The sequence below is a fragment of the Phyllopteryx taeniolatus genome, chromosome 1 (assembly GCF_024500385.1).
Source record: "Phyllopteryx taeniolatus isolate TA_2022b chromosome 1, UOR_Ptae_1.2, whole genome shotgun sequence".
Lineage (NCBI taxonomy): Eukaryota > Metazoa > Chordata > Actinopteri > Syngnathiformes > Syngnathidae > Phyllopteryx > Phyllopteryx taeniolatus.
In genome coordinates this window covers 21,338,813-21,361,673 of record NC_084502.1, presented here as the reverse complement: position 1 = coordinate 21,361,673, position 22,861 = coordinate 21,338,813, and the positions used below count along the sequence as shown (strand labels likewise).

Sequence of the window (22,861 nt, the reverse complement as noted above, 5' to 3'; positions counted from 1 at the left end):
GATCAAATTCACAACAATATTAACAGAAGTTATAGATTAGAGTTAGTTAGTTAGATTGAAAATAATTAAATCACTATACAACAATTTACATTACACCTTATTATTATTTGACCTGCAGTTATTTATTTTCTAACGACCTAATTTGATTCTCATCTTATTTCTCTGCTGTCTCACTCTTCTCAAACTCAATGAATACTCAATGTATAAGTGAGATGATGTCGCCACTAATTCTGGTACAGAAGCTATGGAATTGGATTAGCAGTTCACATACCGACACACACACACACACACACACTTCCCAGACTTTCAACAAGACGACATTAACCGAATCATCAACGCATCCTTTTTTTCCCCATTTTGTTTTTTGTATGATCTACTACTGAGGCGAAATGTCTACAAGCTCTTTACCTGCCTCTATAGCCAACAACATGATTGGTTTGTTCACCAACCATTCCACCATTCAAAGGATGAGACGGGGGGAAAAAGCCTTCTAAGCGTTTCACTCCATGCTAAAAAAAAAACTGTGGTGTCTTCAGTTTATCTTCAAGGTATTTGTCACAGTGGACTACTACCCCTCCCACCCACACTTTCCTCCCATGTCCCCCTTCATGGTCTCTTACCTGTGACGGTGATCAGCATGGGAGCCACCAGTGGCCTGTTATTATCCAGTTTACGGCTCAGTCGGATCTCCCCACTGGTGTGATTGAGCAGCAGCAGGTGAAGCTCGTTCCCCCTGTCAATTGTGTAGTACAGCCGGTCTGATGCATCTGGATCGTTGGCGGGGACTCTCCCAATTATTCCATTCGGGAAACTGTTAGAACGGTTTGACACAAAGTTGTTAAAAATTATTTGGAAGTCTTTCAGAGTGGGCTTGTTGTCGTTCTGGTCTACCAATTTGATCCGTACAGTAGCCCGGCTGACTAGAGGAGCCGAGGTGGCCTGGACTACAATGACATACTCGTTGCGAGCCTCATAGTCAAGATCAATGAGTGATGTCAGCTCCCCTGAGAATATGTCCATCTGAAAGATCTCAGGGATATTTCCCTCCACAATCTGGTACATAATTTGGGCATTGGCACCCTCATCTGGGTCCGTGGCAGTGATCTGAGCCACCACAGAGCCCACGGCACTGTTTTCTCTCACCAGAACCTCAAAGTCATCAGCAGGGAAGACCGGGGCGTTATCGTTAACGTCAAGAACTGTCACTTGGATGTGGACGGGTGTTCGCTGTGAGGGTACACCTCGGTCAACAGCATAAGCTGTGAGCTCGTAAAATGGCACACTCTCGCGGTCCAACCGGCGAACAGTTCGCACAATGCCAGATGTCGGCTCAATGGTAAAGTCTCCATCTCCATCCTCGCCATTTTGGAATGTGTACTGGACGCGGCCGTTGGCGTGTGCATCCCTATCAGTGGCTGAGATTTGGAGGACACTGGTGAAGGGCGGGGCATCCTCGCTGACAGTTCCCTGGTATCTGGGGCTGAGAAACTGAGGCGCATTGTCATTCACATCATTGACATTCACCTCCACGTATGTCGTATCTGATTTCTGTGGTATGCCGTTGTCTTTTGCTGTTATAGCTAAAGTGTAGGTCATCTGGTCCTCATAATCAAGCTCCGCCTGTAGCGTGATAGCCCCTGATGCAGGATCAATGCGAAACTGAGGGATATTGTCCTCCAGGAAGTATGTGATCCGGGCATTTTCACCAATATCATCATCTGTTGCACTGATAACAACCACAGTGCTCCCAGGTGGTCGGTCCTCATTCACACTAACAGAGTAGTGTGCACTCTGGAACACAGGCCGGTGTGTGTTCGCATCAGTGATGTTGATGTGCACCTGACAGGTGTCATGGAGCGTACGGTCTGAGGCTGTGACGGTTAAAACATAGCGCCGTTCTTGTTTGTAGTCCAGTGGGAGGGCTAAAGAGAGCAGTCCGGAACCCCCTGCAGTGCTAATGGCAAAACGGTTCCTAGTGTTCCCACCTGTTATCTGATAAGTCACAGCACTGTTGACATCCCGATCCACAGCCGTGACAGTTACCACACTGGTTCCAACCACAGCGTCCTCATTCAGGCGGGAAAAATATTCTTTTTGTAAAAATTCTGGGCGGTTATCATTAACATCCATCACTGTTATTGTAACACTTGATGTGGCAGAAAGAGGTGGCATTCCATAATCCCTGGCCTCCACACCAAAGAAATAGTGCTCAACAGATTCTCTGTCAAGAATGGATTTAACGGTGACCCAGCCCGTTGCAGAATTGATGACGAACGGTGTGTCGGAACTGGTTCCGGTTAATCTGTACTCCAGGCGTGCATTGTCGCCAGCATCGGTATCAATGGCTTGGATGTGAAGGATAGAGCTTCCAATGGGTGCACTCTCAAGCACAGATGCTTGGAACGGTGTAGAGACAAAGATAGGCGGGTTGTCATTGACGTCCGTCACCTGCACACTTACAATGCCAGTATTGTTGGAAAGTGGCGGTCGGCCATTGTCCTGCGCACGGACACGGAGCGTGTACTCCCGCTCAGCCTCGTAATCCAGAGGCGCCACCACCTGGATCTCCCCTGTGACACTATCGATGGAAAACTGGCCACGGCTGTTCCCGCTGATGATGTTATAGTGAACTGCAGCGTTACTGTCCTTGTCCTGGTCTGTGGCACTAACACGGAGGATCTCCGAGTGAGGTCTCACGTCCTCCTTCACCGCCACCACATACCGCTTCTCACTGAACTGTGGCACATTGTCATTTTCATCCAACACTGTGATAAAAACTTTAACTGTGGCTGAGCGTGGGCCCGGTTCCTTTCCCTGGTCACTAGCCTCCACCTGGAGTGTGTAGTGCTCATTTGTTTCTCGGTCAACAACTCCACGGGTTGTTATGAGGCCTGATCGCGGGTCTATCTCAAAAGCAGCTCTCCCAATTGTGGCGGAGTCACCGACAAAGCGGTAACGAATATTGGCATTGGACGGGGAGTCTAAATCTGTCGCTCTTAGTTGAAGGATGGGGTACCCTTCCTCTACATTCTCTCTGATGGTTTCCCGGTATTCTGTCTGCTCAAAAATAGGAGCGTGATCATTGCGATCTCCAACAGTAATGGCTACCATTGTAGTGCCAGAGAGACGAGGGGAACCATGATCAGTTCCAGTGATCCGGAAATAATGCAGAACCATGTGTTCTCGATCTAGAATCTGTGTGGAGGTGATCAGGCCAGTATCGGGGTGGATGTGGAAATAATCAGACGACCGGCTATTCATAAGGGGAGCCATGCTGTAGCTGATCCTGCCCGCGTCCCCTGCATCGGGGTCTGTGGCGGACATAACAATAACAGAGGTCCCAGGTGGCTGGTTCTCAGCTACTTGTACTTGGTAGTTATACAGGGAGAAATGTGGATGTCTGTTAGCTGCCCGTCGAGAGCGAGGCCACGGCATCAAAACCTTGCCCAGCCTTTCTTCCTGAGCGGTTTTATCCTCTGCCTCTATTATCAGCCTTTCCAGGCTCCTCTCTCCCCTTGAACTGTGCCTCTCTTCGGCTTCCCCCTCTGCCTCCCTCTTTTCCTCGTAGCTTTCATCAGACTGGCTCTCTTTCTTCCATCTTTCCGTATCTGGCCGTGTGATGGTAGCAGTGCTACTGCCCCTATCCTGACCCTTCCCTTCAGCTGCCTCTCTCTCCTCAGCTTGGCCTGGCTTTGTCCCCCTATCGCTCGGCCTCTCATCCTCCTCTTCTCCCCACGGTCCTGTCCCTCCCATTAACTCGCCCTCCCCCACGTGTAATTTTCCTCCCCTAGCAGAGCCCTCCAGCCCGTCCCCCTCAGCCTTGCCCTCCCTTCTCTCTCCTCCCTCAACCCCCATCTGCCGCTTTACTGATGGTCTGAGTTCTTCTAATGGCACTTGCTCATTGGACAATCTTATCTCTGATTCACCAAAAACGCGCATTGCCGTATCCCCCTGCTCTTCTTCATTGTTGTTGTTACTGTTCATGTTGAATGCCCTCCACATAAAAACTCCGTCGTTCAGGGGAGCTGTCCCAAGTGCTGAATCCCTGTTGTTCCCCACAGAGAGGGACAAAACAGGAGATTCACTAGACCAAGTGGTCAGGTTGATTTGTGAAGGGAAAAGGGATTGTTTTGCGAAAATGAAATCATGCTGCAAAAAAGGATTTAGCTTGGTTGAGTGAACAGGAAACTTCTCTTGCATAGAAAATGCTGAATCAACGGCCCCTGAAGTTGATTTAACTTTTTCAAAAGACATGCGGATCAGTTCAGTGGGTTCAATTTCTGCATCATGGCCTGTTTGTGAGCTTTGATGCATTATGTTACATCTACAATATTGACCTTGCGCCTCACTGATGCTGACTAGTCTAAACTGGAGAATGGGATTACCCTGAGTTATCCCTCCTTCGAGACCCATAAACTCAAAAAATCCACACCATGTTCCTCGTCTCTTCAAATCGCCAAAGCATCCACTGGTAGCCTCCCTCCTCTCTACCCAGGCTTCATTGCGCCGTCTACCGGTTATAACTTCCGCTTTCCCCTCATTATCAGCCCTAAATTGACACGTCAGACTCACAAAGGCCAAATCATTTTCCGCACAATTAGATAAGGTCGTGCGTTTGTTGCCTTGGCTCACCCCTACTCCTCTTCCAGCCCTCCTCTCACCCTTTCCTCGATACCCAAACGTTGCCGGTGCACTACATACGTCTTCTTCCTCCCTCTCCAACCAGTCTTCCCTCTCCCCCCTGACTCGCTCAGTCCAACAGCCTCCCTCAGCCCTCACTTGGATATTGCTTGGGTCGATAACACTGTGCCTGCCCAAATGAGAACAACCACCAGCTCTCCTGACCATACTGCCACTACCGCCATCATCATCAACCTCATCATCATATGCCTTTTGGTACTGATAACTCGAATGCTGGAAAACATTGTATGCAGGGAAATTTGGAATGTCAACCACTTTCAATGCTTGGGTCCAAATTGAATTCTTGCTAAACCAAGAGTGTAATTCAAATGTGTTATTAGAAGTCTTTGTCCACGTTGAAATGTATCCAAAAAGAGTAAGGATGCGAAAAGGCACGGGGTCTGGTGATGGTTTGTGATGCGTGGAGGGGGCTCCGAGTCTCCTCACCTTACGAGCCCTCTCCCACACCCCTCCGCCACTCATTCCTCTACTTCCGGATGCGTCGCGCAGGCCAAATGCTCGCACAAAGGCCATTGCTGCACCACGTTGAGTTAGGTGTGGCCGTGACTGCGCGCACGCTCCGGTAGTCCTTTGTACTGTCCGTTTTTTACCACTCCGAACCGGCGAGCAGCTGAAAGCGGCCGAGGTGGAAGGCGGAACAACGCCCTTCTCCACCCCCCATTCAGAGCGGCTCCTGTGTGTCACGCCGGAGAGGAAATGACGAGGTCGTATCGGGGGGTCTTCCCTGCGCCTCCAAAACGTCCCGACTCCTTCCCGTGCCTCGTTTCGTGCCCCCGGCATCTTTCCCGCCGCTCCTCGTTCTCCTCCCCGCGGCTGTGTCCTGCTGTCCCCCGGCGGCTCCCATTCTTGCTCACGCCGCTCGCTCCCTTTACCGGCATCCCAGTGGCGGGGGCCGGGGGTACTCAGGTCGGAAGCCACCGCTGCATTCGCCGTCCGCGGGATGAAGGCGAACAAAGAGCCGAGGAGGAGAAGCAGGTGAAGACCCAGAGGCGAGAGCGGGGTGAAGCCCGGTAGCCGTGTAGCCATTTAGTCTCTTCCTTTCTCAGTCTCTCTCCTCCTTTTTCCTCCTCCACCTATCTCTCCAAAGAGACCGTCTTCCCTTCTTCCCCAGTCACTTCTCTCTCCTCCACTGCACTTCTAGGAGCGTCGGCACCGCCCGAACCCTTCCCCCAGGCTGCCCCGTCTCTTCCTCGGCCTGGAGAGTTGGCATCTACCCGCTGTGGTGCGTGATGCTGGGGCTGCGTGCGTCAGGAGGTGCGCGGCGGCGGCGGCGGCGGCGGCAGCGGCAGCATCTTTCCACACCTTCACTCACATCCAACATGGCTCACACTCTTACTGGTTGCCTCTCTCACTCAGTCACACACACATACATGCACACCCCTGGCGTCGGTGCACGCCTCCAGCATACACACGCATTCAGTCACACAATCCACCTCTCCTCCTCTTTCCCCTCTCTCTCCCTCCCCCTACGGCCAGCATCTTTACATTTCTCGACCTCCTAATGGCACAGATATAGCCCACCAGAACTGAAAGGACGTGGAGCCATCAGCTTTTAAACTCTTGCAACAAACTGCATGTTACCTTGAATTGAAGGAAAACTATACAATAGATAGTGGATAGCAAGCCCTCACAGTTAACACAACTGTGGTTTGGTGAACCCTTTGCAATATTTGAAAGGAAATACTAATTATTTTTATAGTAGTAATAGTTACAAAAGTGAACAAACGGTGTTAAGCATAAGAAATTATATTATTATTATTATAAGTATCAGTAGTATTATCATTACTATATTCATTATTATTATTTGAGTACTTTGCAGGATTCAAACTAAATTTTGATATGCCTCGATAAGCAACACATAGATGCCTGCCCATTTTAAACATCCATCCATCCATTTTCTGAGCCGTTTCTCCTCACTAGGGTCACGGGCGTGCTGGAGCCTATCCCAGCTATCATCGGGCAGGAAGCGGGGTACACCCCGAACTGGTTGCCAGCCAATCGCAGGGCACATACAAACAAACAACCATTCGCACTCACATTCACACCTACAGGCAATTTAGAGTCTCCAATTCATGCATGTTTTTGGGATGTGGGAGGAAATCGGAGTGCCCAGAGAAAACCCACGCTGGCACGGGGAGAACATGCAAACTCCACACAGGCGGGGGCTGGGGATTGAATCCCGGTCTTCAGAACTGTGAGGCTGACGCTCTAACCAGTCGTCGACCATGCCGCCCCTATTTTAAACACCAAAGACGATTTGCTAAAGTATCACATTCCGTTTAATATCAGGAAACTGACAGTGTAAATTCCAGTATGGTGACGTAACCACCGACATGAGACATCATGGTAGTTCGCGAGTGACACCGTCACAGTATTGGCTATGATGAGGGTATATAAACACACACATACACACACACACCTGTATATATGGCAGCACGGTGAGCGACTGGTTAGCACATCTGCCTCACAGTTCTGAGGACCGGGGTTCAAATCGCAGCCCCGCCTGTGTGGAGTTCGCATGCTCTTCCCGTGCCTGCGTGGGTTTTCTCTGGGTACTCTGTTTATATGTGCCCTGCGATTGGCTAGTGACCAGGGTGTACCCCGCCTCTCGCCTAAAGATAGCTGGGATAGGCTCCAGCGTGGCCCTAGTGAGGATAAGCGGTACAGAAAGAAGGAGATATATATATATATATATATATATATATATATATATATATATATGCATGCACAGTATATACATGTACATATATATATATATGCCCCCTTTTTTTCCTCTGCCGGAGCTAATAGAAACTTGGAGCATATCTACAATGATACGGTACTCCCAAAAGCACATATTCCATTTCTAAAGACGATTTTCCTTCCTTGGCCTCCGGATGCCTGCACCCTATCGCTTTGCCAACAGGATTTGTTGTATTTTTTTCCCCCCAATGTGGACGTAAAAGGATCGCACGCCTCGGTGACACAGTGTGATTACACTGGAATATAGGTTACTTGGCACTGGCTGGTGCCCCTTAATAAGATTTGGAATGGGTGCGTGTCGGGGGAGCACGTCGGAGGATGTCTAGTCAAGTTGTGTGACAAGCCAGCATGTGAAACAGAGTGTGACAGTGACATTGATGAATTAGTTGAGCTTTTTAATTTAAACATTCAGTATACAAAACAAACAAACAAAAAACTAAGAAATGAAAAATCTACAATACAAATATCCCATACCGAAACATAGTGTGCTGCCGGTCCAAAAAGGAGTAGGCAGAAATTAAAACTGCAGATGCAGAATAAACCGTTGTTGCTTAGCACTGGCACCCAAAGTGTAGAAGGGCAAATTCTAGCTCGGTCTTCCTCTGCCAGCATTCAAAGTCATGCATGAGGTCATTTCTTCATGACTGACCGTTGCTATTGTGCACTGCATGGACCAGAATTCCTTGAGGTGAATGGAAGGTGTTTCTTTGTTATGAAAGTTTGATACATTCGTGATCTATACTGCTTGTCCTCTTTAGGGTGGCGGGTGATCTGGAGCCTATCCCAGCTGACTCTGGGTTATGGACTGGTCAGGTAACAAAGACAAACAACCATTCACCCACACATTTACACATACGGACAATTTCGAGTCTTGCATATTGGAGGATTTTTTTTTTATGTGGACCTGAAGAAAACCTACGTAAGCGTGGGGAAAACATCAAATTCCACATAGTAAGGCTGGACCTGAGAACTAAAGCAGACCTGCTAACCACTAGATCATCAAAACTTACAAATTTTTTTTTGAAAATGAACAAATCACACCGTCTTGGTTTTAGTGAAGGCAATAAATTAATAATTAAAGTTCCCTCTTATTAGCGTCATCATTAATTGTCAGACAAGCTCAGTCAGACTTCTGCAAAAAGTTCTGTATAATTTCTATGTCACCAGAACTAATTTAAAATTTAAACAAACAAACAAAAAACATGAAAAGGCTTACTTTCAAAGCAACTCAATCTGTATGTGCTGTGATGATGTTCTAATTTCAAAACTCATTTCCTCTAGAAAAAAATGGGAAATAATCCTTTTCAGAGTCAAACTGTCACTATTGTCTTTACAATGTACAGTCTGTAGAAACACACAGTAATAACATTTGTTCTCCACATCAGAATCATCTTTATTTGCCAAGTATGTCCAAAAAACACACAAGGAATTTGTCTCCGGTAACCTGCAAACACAGAAAATGCAAACACAAAACATGACTGTACCAAATCTATTGGCCATTCTTGTTCTTCTTCTGTGGAGTCTATTGAGGGTGGGCATACCAGTTTAATGGTGCATTTCTGCCACCATCTGACTTCGGCTTTCTAATACAAGAAACCAACGTGATTGGAGAGATTTGATTGCGGCCTGATGTTGTGAAGTTTAGCTGCCGCCATCTACCGGTGGGGTCTAAAGTGCCCTCGTCTCTCAAAATTTTGAGACAAAAAAAAAATAAAATCGGCCAAACGACGGCTCATATCTCGAAAAACTTGTAATTCAAGACACTCGTATTTCAAGGCATCACTATGCTGTGATTTTGTGTAAAGTAGTGGGTGTATCTGTTAGGAGACAGTAGGGGTTGAACGACCTCAGACTTTTTATAGTCGACGCAAATATGGTTTAGTCGAGTCGATTAGGTGATGACGTCATTGATATTTGTATTCATCTGGTTTCAGTTGTCAACTTGCTGTTCTCGCCTTGACGGCCGCGCACCGTCTGAACTTCCTCCTCCTCCACAGACGTGCACACAAGCTCGCTGACTCTTCCCACTTGCTCTGGCCCACCCCCAGACATGCGGCTCCAAATTCAGGCTGTATTCAGGGGCTCACAGAAAGTCGAGACTTTCTAAACTCTAACCCGAACGCACATAACAACTTCAGACAATCAGTACAGTACAGTACTATGATTTTTGTTTAATTACAGGAGAAGGGAATGCTTTACATTGCAATAATGTAAATTTACTGACAATTGTCAGCTCATACACTGAATGTACGCCAGAACATCAAGCACATCAACATTAGCAGCAAGCAGCAACTCAGCTCCCCCATTTGACCGAAAACACACTGACGTGAGGATTCCGTCAGCCAGCATTTGTGACTACACTGCCGTGAAAAAGCATTGGACCCCTTCTCAAATTCTTATATTTTTGCAGTTTTCCCATTGTAATGTTTAAGATCATCAAGTAAATGTAAATATCAGACAAATATATTTAAAATGCTGTTTTTAAATGGTGATTTCATATATTTAAAAAACAAAACTATTCAGTTACCTGGCCCTGTGTGAAAAAAAGCAATGGACCCATTTTGGCCCACTCTTTGCATAATTGTTTGAATTCAACAAAAATGGAGGCTTTTTGAGCATGAACGGCCTTTTTAAGGGCATGCCACTGCTTTTCAATGGGATTCAAGTCCAGACTTTGACTAGGTCACTCCAAAACCTTCATTGTTTTTTTTTTTTTTTTTTTTTTAAGCCATTTAAAAGTTGACTTACTGGAGTGTTTTGGATCATTATCCTGTTGCAGAACCCAAGTGCTCTTCAGCGTGAGGTCACAAAGTGATGGATGAACATTCACCTTCAGGATTTTCTGTTAAAGAGTAAATTTCCATGTTTCATCAATCACAGCAAGTTGTCCAGGTCATGAAAGAAAAAAGCAGCCCAAGACCATCACACAACCACCACCAAGTTTCACTGTTGGTCGGATATTCTTTTTCTGAAATGCTGTGCTACATTTATTTCTTGACTGTTCTTGAATTTGTTTTGATCATTTCATTTTGTTGCAGCTTTTTTTAGATCTTTTGTCCTATTAGGTTCTGTTTAAATGATTTCTTGATTGAACAAGTCTGGAGGTAATCATGCTTGGGTGTGATCAGTGAAAATTAACCAAAAGTTGTGATTAGCCACAATTAATTCATGATTTAACAAGGGGGGTAATTACTTTTCACACAAGGCCAAGAAACTCCAAATAGTTCTTTTTCCTTAATAAATGAAATTACCATCTAAAAATCAGCATTTTAAGGTCACTTGGGTTATATTTGTCTGATATTTACATTTGTTTGATGGTCTTAAAAATTAAAGTGGGGAAATTATGCAAAAATATAAGACTCTGAGAAGGGGGCTAATACTTTTTCACGGCACTTTGTATGGGTGACTTTGTCTCCCAGTCTAATTTTTTTGTAAAATAACCCAAATTTGAGGCACTGCTGCTCATTTTCTTTACCCTTCCCCCACCTCACCAGCTGCCTTCCAGGCATCTATGTTATTAATGCAAATTACAAAGCCACATGATTGGCGGTTAATCGAAATCATGCTCTAACCGATACGTTGGATAATCAAATAATTGGTTCAAGCCCTAGCATTGTTTTGTCCGTATATGATCAACATGACATCAACCTGATAAAAAAGGTATTTTTGTATGGAACGTCTGGGGGAGTCCCCTATCAAAAGGAGCTACAACTCCCACATCCAGCAGAACTTTGCCCACGTGCTGGGGGAGGTGGGGGACATTGAGTCAGAGTAGAGCATGTTCCGCGCCTCCATTGTTGAGGCAGCCGACCAAAGTCGTGGCTGTAAGATGGCCTATTGTGGCGGCAATCCTCAAACCCGTTGGTGGACACCAGCGGTGAGGGTTGCGGTGAGGGATGCCATCAAGATTCAGGAGGAGCAGTGTGGTTTTCGTCCTGGCCGTGGAACAGTGGACCAGCTCTACACCCTCAGCAGGGTCCTGGAGGCTGCATGGGAGTTCGCTCAACCAGTCTACAGTACGTGTACTTTGTGGATTTGGAGAAGGCACCCAACCGTGTCACTCTGGGAGTCCTCTGGAAGATACACTGGGAGTATGCCCCCCCCCGCCCCCCATCCCCAACACAGGCTGCTCAGTCCCTCTACAACCCGTGTCAGAGTTACAGGTAGGTCTGCATCGCGAGGAGTAAGTCACATTCGTTTCCAGTGAGGATTGGACTCCGCCAAGGTTGCCCTTTGTCACAGATTCTGTTCTGTCCTGGTAGGTTGATTGAAGACTCTAAATTGCCCGTAGGTGTGAATGTGAGTGAGAGTGATTGTTTGTCTATTAGTGTCCTGCAATTGGCTAGCGACCACTTCAGGGTGTACCCTGCCTCTCATTCAAAGTCAGCTGGGATAGTCACCAGCATACAGTACCTGCAACCCTAGTGAGGATAAGCGGTACAGAGAATGGATGAATGGCTATCAATATCATTCCACTTTTCTTCTTTGTCTATTTAATGGTACAATTTTTCACAAAAAAATGTTGCCAACTAAGAAGGATGCTCCCTGTGTTGGCTGAACGAGGATAAACATTTTAAATACATACTAGTCAAAGCATCCAGCAAGTCTAAAATAAAGGATCATCATTTTATGCTTCCTATAAAAATCTCTGCTTCACATTATAGAAATTGAAAAGCTTAATCCAAGTTGCCCTTGAAAATCGGGACCTCTGGTCTATTATGGTGAATAATATTCCATCACCAGGAGAACATTAATGCCATGAAGTCGTTTCACTGTTACTCTGGAATATAGATGTTTAATTACATAGAAAGGAAACGCTAATTAAAAAAATTAAAAAATAAGTAAAATGTGGAAATGGGAGGGAGACATACATTCTGCTTTAATAAGTAAGCCACTAGAAGCCAAGAAAAAACAATAAGACCAATATGATACTTTTAAACATGGAAATCTATCCATGCCATATGTCATGAGTCTAATATACTGTATTTATTTTGAACTGAGAATTTAGTAGGGAACTGCATATAAAGTTAAGCACTAAATTGGACGAGGGATTTTTTTTTAAGCCAATTTGGGTGGTGGCGGGGGAGGGCTGGTCCGCACGTGTCCCCCCCCTATCAAATGTAAGTTTTCACAAGCATAAAGAAAATTCATTCAAGAGCGCAGGTGGAGACAGGCCTGAGAAGTGACACATGGAACATTCGATGAATTTTGAGAGATTGTGGAAGTTTAAGTTTGACTGATGTGGGATTGATGATTTTGGTGATGGGAAGGGACCAATAAAGCTTGGGGTGAGTTTGCGGAATTCAGTCTGGAGTGGGAGGTCACGGGAGGAAAGCCGAACAGTCTGACCCACGTTGTACCCAGTCGTAGGGGAGCGACGAAGGTTTATGTTTATTTCTCTCAGCGGACCGGGTTAAGGCCGCCCTGACGTCCTTCCATATGGACTGGACACGTCGAAGGTGCTCCCTCACCGCGGGAACCGCCACCATATGCTCCTGTTCCTTGAACAAAGGAGGCTGGAAACCATAACAGGCCATGAATGGAGACATACTTGTGGCGGAGCTGGTGAGGGAGTTATGGGCATATTGCACCCACGGAATGAAGGTGCTCCAGGAGGCGGGATTGAGAGCGGCAACGCAGTGAAGAGCAGATTCGAGGCTTTGGTTTGCCCGCTCCGTCTGGCCGTTAGATTGGGGGTGCTACCCGGAAGACAGACTGGCTGCTGCGCCCACCGCCTTGCAGAACTCCTTCCAGACCTAGGAGGAGAACTGAGGACCATGGTCTGAGACAATGTCCATGGGAATGCCCTGAATTCTGAATACTTGGAGGACTAGGAGGTTAACAGTTTCAAAATCAGAGGGCAACTTGGGAAGGGGTAGATAATGGACATACTTGGAAAAACAATCTATGATGATGAGGATGATGGTATTACCTTCAGAGCGGGGGGGGTAGGTCGGTGTCAAAATGCAGGGAAATGTGGGACCAGGGGCGGCTCGGAATGGGTAAAGGGCGCAGCAGGCCAGCTGGGGGTTGATGGGAGGCTTTACCTCGGGCACAGCCTGAGCAGGCTAGGAAGAACTCATGGGTGTCTTTTGCCACGCTGGGCCACCAGATTGTGCGGGCGATACCAGGGTGACTGGTGAGTTTAGTATTATGGGTCCACTGAAGGACGTCAGATCGTGCAGAGTCGGGTACGAACAGCCGGTCTGGAGGTCCAGTCTTGGGATCCGGTTGGGTCTCTTGGGCATCCTTCACGATCTGCTCGATTTCCCATCTAGCAACCCCGACGAAGCAGGAGGAGGGGAGGATGGTTTCATGTTCAGCAGGGCTGGAGGGGGTGAGTACATGGTACGGTTTCCTGCTGCGAGAGGACGGCCCCCGCCCTAGTGTCCGAGGCATCAACCTCCACTACGAACTGGAGGGAGGGATCAGGGTGTCGTAGGATGGGAGCACTGGTGAACAGGGTTGTTAGCTGGTCGAAGGCCTGGGATGTGGCCGGGGTCCACTGGAAAGGGAAGCTGGTGGAGGTGAGGCTGGTGAGAGGAGTCGCCACTCGACTGTAATTGCGAATAAAACGGCGATAGAAGTTGGCAAATGGAAGCGTTGGAAGCGTTGTAGATGTTTGCGAGTGGGTGGAGTGGGTCAGTTGGCGACTGCTTGGATTTTGGAGAGAGAGAGCGAGGGCGAGAGAGAAAGCGCCACCCAAGCTCAAACAAGGGAACTGCAGGGCACAGCTCATGACATTCATTTAGTTTTTGAGTATGAGAAAGCCTTCAAAAACATTGTTGCCTAAGAATAAGAATTATGAAAAACTAAGCAGTCGACTGCCTTTGCAATGCTATTCCCTATGCTGTACACACACACACACACACACACACGGACAGGACTATCATCTTAAATTATTTGCGAAAACAGGCTCATCATTTTAATTCTGTACTATACACATAAGTGTTCATGACATGTAGTAAATGTTTCATGTCCGTCTTCATTTCAGCGCTGAGAACATGGTCAGGATAACAAGTGGGAGAGTCTAATAGGAGGTGCTGAGTGACAGCACTGAGACTGTGTTGTGCCACTTAGCGCTATTTAAAATGGATCAGAGGGCTCCACAGACTACAAACACTAAACAAAAGTGAGTGACTGACAGTCAGGAGAAGACCCCATGGGGCTTCAACATCAGAGAGGGACTCCATAATAGACAGAGAGTTGAGAAGGGGGTGGAGACAAAGCACAGAAAATGAGACAAAAGTTAACTTGAACAGCAGGACTGTAGACAATTGGCTATGAAGGCTTTTCCCATAATTGTTCCAGTGCTGTTCTCTACCTCTACATTTTAATTTCAATGAAAGAATCAGCTTCAATCTAAAATTTTATAATAAAATATGAACTTTGGAATGCAATGAATTTTATGACTGCAGGTGGAGGTCATAAGATTTGAGTGGGTCTAATTCTAAAGAGAAAATATTAGTATTCTTAATCTAGTTGAGGTAATGTGGAGCAGCTGGATCCTGCCTGCCGCTGATCCACTCAGCTGCTGTCTCCACCACCATCCATTTATCGGTACATTTTTGAAAAGGAGAGATTACTTAACGGGAAACTTCATTTTTTCATGATCGATGATCTGACAAGTAGTACAGTGGAACTATAGAGGCTGGCGCTGCACACGTAGAGGTAGTTCGAAAATGTCTCAGTGACAGGGCCACAAGGTACAAGAGATTCACCCAGAATAGCTCAAGGCTCTGGATTATGTGGTCATTGTTAACACGTTTTTCTCTTTTACATTGTGTGGGAGTCGGGGACAGCAACCATTTATGCGGGGAAGTGGGTCGTGGAGGCATGGTGACAGCACACAGCAAGGTTTTTGGTTCAATTCTGGTTTGGGTACACTTAACTCTTAACTTTGGGATTTTTCTGTATTGAGTTGGTTTTTTTTCTGTTAGTATATTCTCTCTATCCCAACATGGGTTTTATATGGGTGCACCGTTTTCCCCCACAATTAAAAACATGTAAGGTTAATTTCCAGTAATTTCCCTTGACCAATGTACTGGATTCACTGCTGTACTTTGTACATACTGGTGTGACAGTGGATGGTGTGCTCCAACTTCAAAGCAGTGATTCCCAACCACTGTGCTGCGGCACATCAGTAGAATTTCACTTAATTGGTCCGAATATTATTATTTATTTACAAAAAATAACATTGTTGTTCATCTACCCTACAAACAGAAAGTTAGGGATATTCAGCTTTCGGGTGATATTTCAGAGAGAACCTAAAATGCAAGATAACCTGAACTTAATTTGACCTTTTCTAAAGAACAGTTGGACATGTTCATTTAAAAGTTTAGAAAAAGTCAAATTAAGTTCATCAGTAAAGGTTGAAAGGTTTCATCCTGAAATTTCATCCAATAGCCAATACTTTTTTTTATATATTATAACAGCCACATTAAATGAATAACATCAGCAGGATTTTACTATGTAAAACAAAAAAACGAAATAAAAGGAATGGTGTCTAAACCTCACTTTGGGAGACTAATCCATGTTTATCTCCAACAGGTTAGACTTGTGTAATGGCCTGTTCGCAGGGCTCTCTAAATGAGTTAAAAGCCAGGTGCAGTACCTCCAGAAGACTGCTGCTCAAGTTCTGAGTAGAGCCAGGAAATACGACCATGTTAGCCCATGCAGTGCTCAGGTCTCTGTATTGGTTTCCTGTTGCTCAGAGAATAGACTTCAAAACAGCTCTACTTGTGTACAAGCCTCTTTATGGTCAGCGCCAAAGTACTGTACTGTACATCTCTGACATGTAAGATCCATATGAACCTTCTCTGGCTCTGAGAACCTCAGGGAGTGGCCTCCTGCTGGTGCCCCCAGTCAGGACTAAACATAGTGAGGCTGCATTTCAGTTTTATTGTGTTAAAATATGGAAGTGTCTCCCAGAAGATTTGAGACAGGCCTCAACTGAAAACAGTTCAATTTATCCATGCATACGACATCTGAAATTATTTCATCTGCACTCATCTGCTTTTAATTTAATTAATTATATTCATGATTATTTTTATGGAATGAGTTTATTTTCCTTCTTGCAATTTTATATAGCTGTAAAGCAACCTTGTGTACAAATTGTGCTCTACACATATAGTAAATGTGCCTTGCCTTGCCTCGCCTGAATGTTGAAGGTTAAAGGCCGCAATAGAGGGATCACACCGCTCCTGAAGGTGCAGTCACAGTGTGGTTTTTATCCTGTTCATGGACCACTGGACCTCTTTTCAAGGGTATTAAAGGCTGCACAGGAGTTTTCACAACTGGTTCACATTTGCATCGTGGAATCCGAAGAGTCATTGAACCGCGTGCCTCCGAGTGTTCTGTGGGTGTGCTCCGAGAGTACGGGTTCCAGAGTTCTGTAATACAGGACAATTGTTCCCTGTATAATCACAGTAGGACCTTGGAGCTTATACTATATGTCTCTGCTCAAAAGTACAGTACTTCAGCTGTGTGTGCCTATGACGGTACACAATAGTGGCCATAATCTGCCAGTCCTAGTATGGCCACAAAACATGCACACACACGCACGCACTCACTGTTACCATGGAAACCAACACGACAGAACACACACAGGCCCATGCCTGCAAGGCTCAAGACAATGAGAAGACTTCCTGTATACGTAGTCAGCCAGTTATTGATCTCCGTAGTACACAAGTCCAGATGAGTGGACACAAAGACACACACACACACACACGCGCGCACACACACACACTCATGTCTTCATAGCGTGTCCCCTGTGCATGCATATAGTCCCCCCCTCTAATTGCCCCTCTGTTGCGCCATCCCACAGTGTGGTGAGTGGGGTTTCGGGGAGGGCCTGAGTGATGGAGGGGGTGAGGATAGGAAGGGACACACTGCCACAGGCTGTCTGTAACTCTGATTCCCCCTCCTGACACCCACCGCGAAAAGCCTGGGGAGATGAACGGCAGGCCAGCAGGTGGTCACTGGGTTGCTGCTCATCTGTCCACTTTCTCAATGATGCATATTCAAACACACTGTGTGTGTGTGTGTGTGTGTCAGACACCCCTCCCTTTCCTTTTAGAGGAGCAGTCAATGAGAGAAGAGCCACTTGGTAGACAAGCCCCACACACCCACCCTTCCCAACCTCGACCCCTCTCTCCATGCAGCCATTCAGTGTGAGGGCGACATATGGCGTCAGCAGCAGGACGCCGCGTGCCGTGATAGTCTTGATTGGAAGCATGTGAATAAAGAGCCTTTGCTACACCACGACAGAATGATACAGAAGTGAAGTCAGAAAGTCTAACCCGTTTAACCCATCAAGTGTTCATTTGACTGATGGAGTTATTTCAGTCTGTCACTCTGTCTGGATCTCCTAAAAATAATCTTTTAGGTTATTGCATTAAAATGATACAATCAATTCCTTGATATTGTTTTCCATGTTCACATTTTGTGTGTCATTGAGAATAACACTGTAGACTCAAACAAAATCCTTTCCACATCAACCTTATTTATAACATTTGCTGTCTTGTTTATTTCTGCTCCTTTTTGTCCCATGTTCTTTTTCAGAGAAAACTAAGAAAAATCCATCAGTGACAAGGGAGCATGGTGCTTAAAATGCTAGAACATGTACATCCATCCATCCATTTTCTGAGCCGCTTCTCCTCACTAGGGTCGCGGGCGTGCTGGAACCTATCCCAGCTGTCATCGGGCAGGAGGCGGGGTACACCCTGAACTGGTTGCCAGCCAATCGCAGGGCCCATAGAAACAAACAACCATTCGCACTCACAGTCATGCCTACGGGCAATTTAGAGTCTCCAATTAATGCATGTTTTTGGGATGTGGGAGGAAACCCACGCAGGCACGGGGAGAACATGCAAACTCCACACAGGCGGGGCCAGGGATTGAACCCCGGTCCTCAGAACTGTGAGGCTGACGCTCTAACCAGTCGTCCTCCGTGCCGCCGGAACATGTACACAGTTTGGTTATGTGTAACACTTTCCTCCTTTCTCCATCCCTCTGAATCGTGTCTTTTCATCATCTCAGATCAGAATCATCTTTATTTGCCAAGTATGTCAAAAACACAAGGAATTTGTCTCCTGCCTTTATGCTTTTTTTTTTTGTAACAATCTCTTTGTTCACCATCGCTCTCGCTCTCTCTTTCTCTCGTCCTTTCTCTCTCTCTCTCTCTCGCTCTCATTACTACTGGCGCCCAATTGGCTTGCATTGTAAGCGCTTCAACTGAAATGATGTCATTAATTACTCTAGATTTTGGATTATGTGATTAAACTTGCCCTGTAGAACATGTCAATGTGATACTCCACTCTCTTCCTTGTGGCCACATGATTAGATCTAGAAACAAACAGAATTAAATGGAATAATGTCTTGCAAATACACTTCCTGATGCAAAAGATAACATGTTTTGCCTTGTTTCTTTATCACCAGGAATAGCCTACATTAAAAAAAAAATTGCAATTGCGATGTTTTATATTCACTTTTGTCATACTTCATAAAACAGTCACTATGACTTGACAGTAGTACAGTGTAACATCAATTTAACAAACTAATAAGGTGTAGAGGTTGTCCATTAAAGCCATTTGTCCCTTAATTTAAAGCACATTTTTGCTGGCCTAAAACACCCAGTGCAGTACAACATTTATGTCAATAAATATAAAAAGCTTGAAAATGGTTGAAAAGTGTTAAAGTTTATCCAAACTTAACCTTAAACATTGCTGTGATTCTCTATCACTACTTTGTTACTAAAAGTGCTGTGATCGCTGGTGCTCAGGACGGTTGATTAAGGCGTGTTGGTGGAAGAAAGTTGTTCTAGTGGCGACTCGCGAGGTTAGTGTGCTTCCTTTTCCCACCTCTGTTACGAATAGATGCCAAAGAGAAGGGCTTGACAAAAAGCAACAGTACAGTGTTTCCTCGCTATAATGCGGTTCACCTATTCAATAGATTGCAGACTTTTTTTTCCACATTCATATCATCACAATTCACTATATAGCAGGATTTTGAAAATACAGCATACACTACTGTAATTTGTTTTTGGGAGGGGAAAAAAAAACTTTTCCTAGCCTAAAAGATTAAAACTACAACCAAAAAAATATCATTGAAACACACCCTGTATTACAAGAAATAAAATGTAAATAATGTACAGTACTACTGTGCATTACTGTATGTTTAAGAATTTAAAAGGTAAACGCTATATAAAGTTTTATAAGAGTATGGTAGTGGTTAATAGGAGTATTAACAGGAAGATTAATAAGAGTCTGGGGCGGTTCATACAGCTTTAAAATATGTATAAATAATCAAAAATAATGTGATTGCTACTTTGTGCATTTCACCTATTGCAGGGGTGGTCCAGAATACATAAACAAAGGCTTACTGTGTCAAAATCAGTATAGAATGTTCGAGAGACAAGACAATGTGTAAACTCAAGTAAACAAAAACCATACGTGAGTAAGTAGATAAGACACACCCCTTTTTAGTTGAGTACCTATGGCGATGCTCGGCTATTGTTCATGCATTGCCTTTGACAGGAAAGTCACCCCTCCCAATATGGCCGCCAAATAGTCACGTCGGTTAGCCAGGCTGCGTTTCTAGTCTTCATATCTGTGAGAACAGTGGCACAAACCAAAAATATGGGTACCATACCAGTCTCTGCCTGTTGATTGCGCTAGTAAATAACATTTAATTCTGGAACTAACAGACAAAAGTCAAAATGGACAAAAGTCCATTACAAAGAGGCGTTTTGAGTTCCAACTGAACACTATTTTCTGGCCGTTAAATCTGAAGTCCGTTATTATCGAGTCCTTTAAATCAAGGTTGCAGTGTACATGATAAATATGATCTGTGAGAAAAAAAAAAAAAAAAAAAAAAAAAAACTCTCTGGCCCAATCTTGTACCACTAATTTGATAAACAAGAAACCACCACACCTGAGGAAAAACGACCAATCACAGACAGAAGGCGCGATTTACAAGTTGTCAGTCATTTCTCGTGCACTCATCGCAGGCGAAGGCAGCCTCACAAAAATATAAAACTTAAACCAATTAAATTTAGTATTATAGTAACACACCAGTACGAATAAGCTGCTTTTCTGGGGTAACAAGGTAACAGGTCAGCGTGAGATCAAGGCGCAGCAGTGATGCCGGTAACGCGTTACAAAGTAAAGTAAAAGTCTAGTAAGTAAAGTTGCAAAGTAACACGTTACACCAAAAATCTTCTATTTTAGGTAATGAGCAAAGTAACGCATTACTTTCCCCAGGAGAGTAATCAGACTACAGTTACATTTTAAAACCAGCAATACTTACTTTTTAGTTATCAATGTCTCTAAGTACTGATTTGTGGCTGCTGGTAACACAAGCAATCACAATCCAACCATTGATTAGCATTTAACCATTCACGCAAACCACTGATTTCTCTGTAAGCAGAAGAAAGCGATTGGGACGTGATTGTTGATTCTACAATGCAGTGACGGTGGAGTACCATAAAAGTACAAAGAAATGCACGATTTCACTATCTCCACATTATTTTTGTTATTTTCCTGTAAAAAGTGTATTTCATTGTTGTTACTTTTTTATTTACACATTAAGAATACACCGGCACGGTGAAAGACTGGTTAGCACATCTGCCTCACAGTTCTGGGGACCAGGGTTCAAATCCCGGGCCCGCCTGTGTGGATTTTGCATGTTCTCCCTTTGCCTGGGTGGGTTTTCTCCAGGCACTCCGGTTTCCTCCCACATCTCAAAAACATGCGTGGTAGGTTGATTGGGGACTCTAAATTGCCCGTAGGTGTGAATGTGAGTGCAAATGTTTGTTTCTATGTGCCCTCCGATTGGGTGGTGACCAGTTCTGGGCGTACCCCGCCTCCCGCTCGAAGGTAGCTTGGATAGGCTCCAGCAGCCCGCGACCCTAGTGAGGATAAGGGGTACAGAAAATGGATGGATGGATACATTTTCCCAAAAACTATCACCATAAACGACAGTATCGTTTTTTTTATTCCACTGATATAATATTATAGAGCATAATAATTCAAGTCCTGTACAACCTTTTTAAAAACAATTAACTTTCAATTCTAAAGAACATTGAACATTGCCATTGTAATGTAGAACAATAAATATGTATCTAAATTACAAATATAAATAAATAAGCCTCAGTCTCTGTTCGTAAAAATACTTGAACAAATATTAAACATTTGGCACACACTAGGATAAGCGGTAAAGAAAATGGATGGATGGATGGATGGACATTAAGAATACAGTTTTACTGTCGTGTTAACCGTGCAATACATTGCGGGTTAATTGTTCATACCGAAATGCGCGGTCATAAATTGCCATACAATGAGGACTGACTCACGGAAGGACTTATAATACTTATCTTAAATAACATTTACAATGAAAAGTGAGAACTTTCAACTCCATTGTAGTCCGGACTGTGAGCTGGTTTGACGAGCTGCACGGCTGACGTCACGTAAGTAAGTGCTTCTCCCCGCCCTTTTGAAGTCAAGTAATCAGTAAAGTAATCATTAAAGTAACTGCGTTGCTTTTATGCTCAAGTAAACAGTAAAGTAATTAAGTTAAATTTTCAAGGTAACTGTACAACAAATGATTGACACCTTGCAAGTGACGACTTCTGTCACGAATTGGTTGTTTTTCCTAGAGCGCGGTGGTTTCTGGTATCTCAAATCAGAGGCATAAGATACTGGCAGGGACGGCAGTTTTTTTTTTTTTCACAGATCCTATTTATCTTGTACTACTAGTCATAATGACTGTTTTAATAAATATGACAAAATGATTAGTTTTTTGTTTTTTTTAAACTGTCAACTCCTTTAAAGACGAAATTTGGACCTATGCAAGAGGTGGGTATCTACAAAGGTTGAATGTGGTGCACATCTAAATTCGGATATGTGGCATTGAGAAACATTCTTGTGTGTGGGAAGGGAAACTACACTCCTCAAAGGTCACGAGTGTTTAAACTGGTAGATGGGCCTTGTCATTTGTAGATGAGGTTAAAAAAAAATAGTTTTTAAGTTAAAGTGTATCTAAAATATCTTTTCACTTTGACTAGAAATGTGTACTAATATTGCAATTTTTCTTCACATTTTACAGACATCACAAGCATATTTTCCCACCAAATCTCTTCCATAAATTGAACAATAGTTGTTTACTGAAACATTCGGCTGTCAGAATTTGACTTATGGTTTAAAATTAAATTGGTGAGAAATACATGTAATAACAATGAAATGCAGGTACAACTGTGTATACACATAATAAGCTGATTATAAATGGATCACGCAAACTCCACTCAGAAAGGCTCCAGCAGAGATTGGAAACAGGATCTTTTTTAATGTGAGGAAGATGTACGAACCACATGGTCCACCAGGCAGCCCACCCTTGCTTAATCAAATTTACATATCCATTG

The 22,861-nt window shown here is 44.6% G+C and overlaps 1 protein-coding gene across 1 annotated transcript in view; it reads right to left on the bottom strand.

The window, feature by feature from the left end:
* The window catches only part of celsr3 (cadherin, EGF LAG seven-pass G-type receptor 3), a 96,968-nt gene extending 90,848 nt beyond the window's left edge, over positions 1-6,120 (bottom strand). The window contains exon 1 of the mRNA XM_061780518.1: positions 621-6,120. Coding sequence (XP_061636502.1) covers positions 621-5,727 — 5,107 coding nt within the window. The 5' untranslated portion in view covers positions 5,728-6,120. The remainder of the gene's footprint in view (positions 1-620) is intronic.
* Between the last annotated feature and the right edge of the window lie 16,741 nt (positions 6,121-22,861).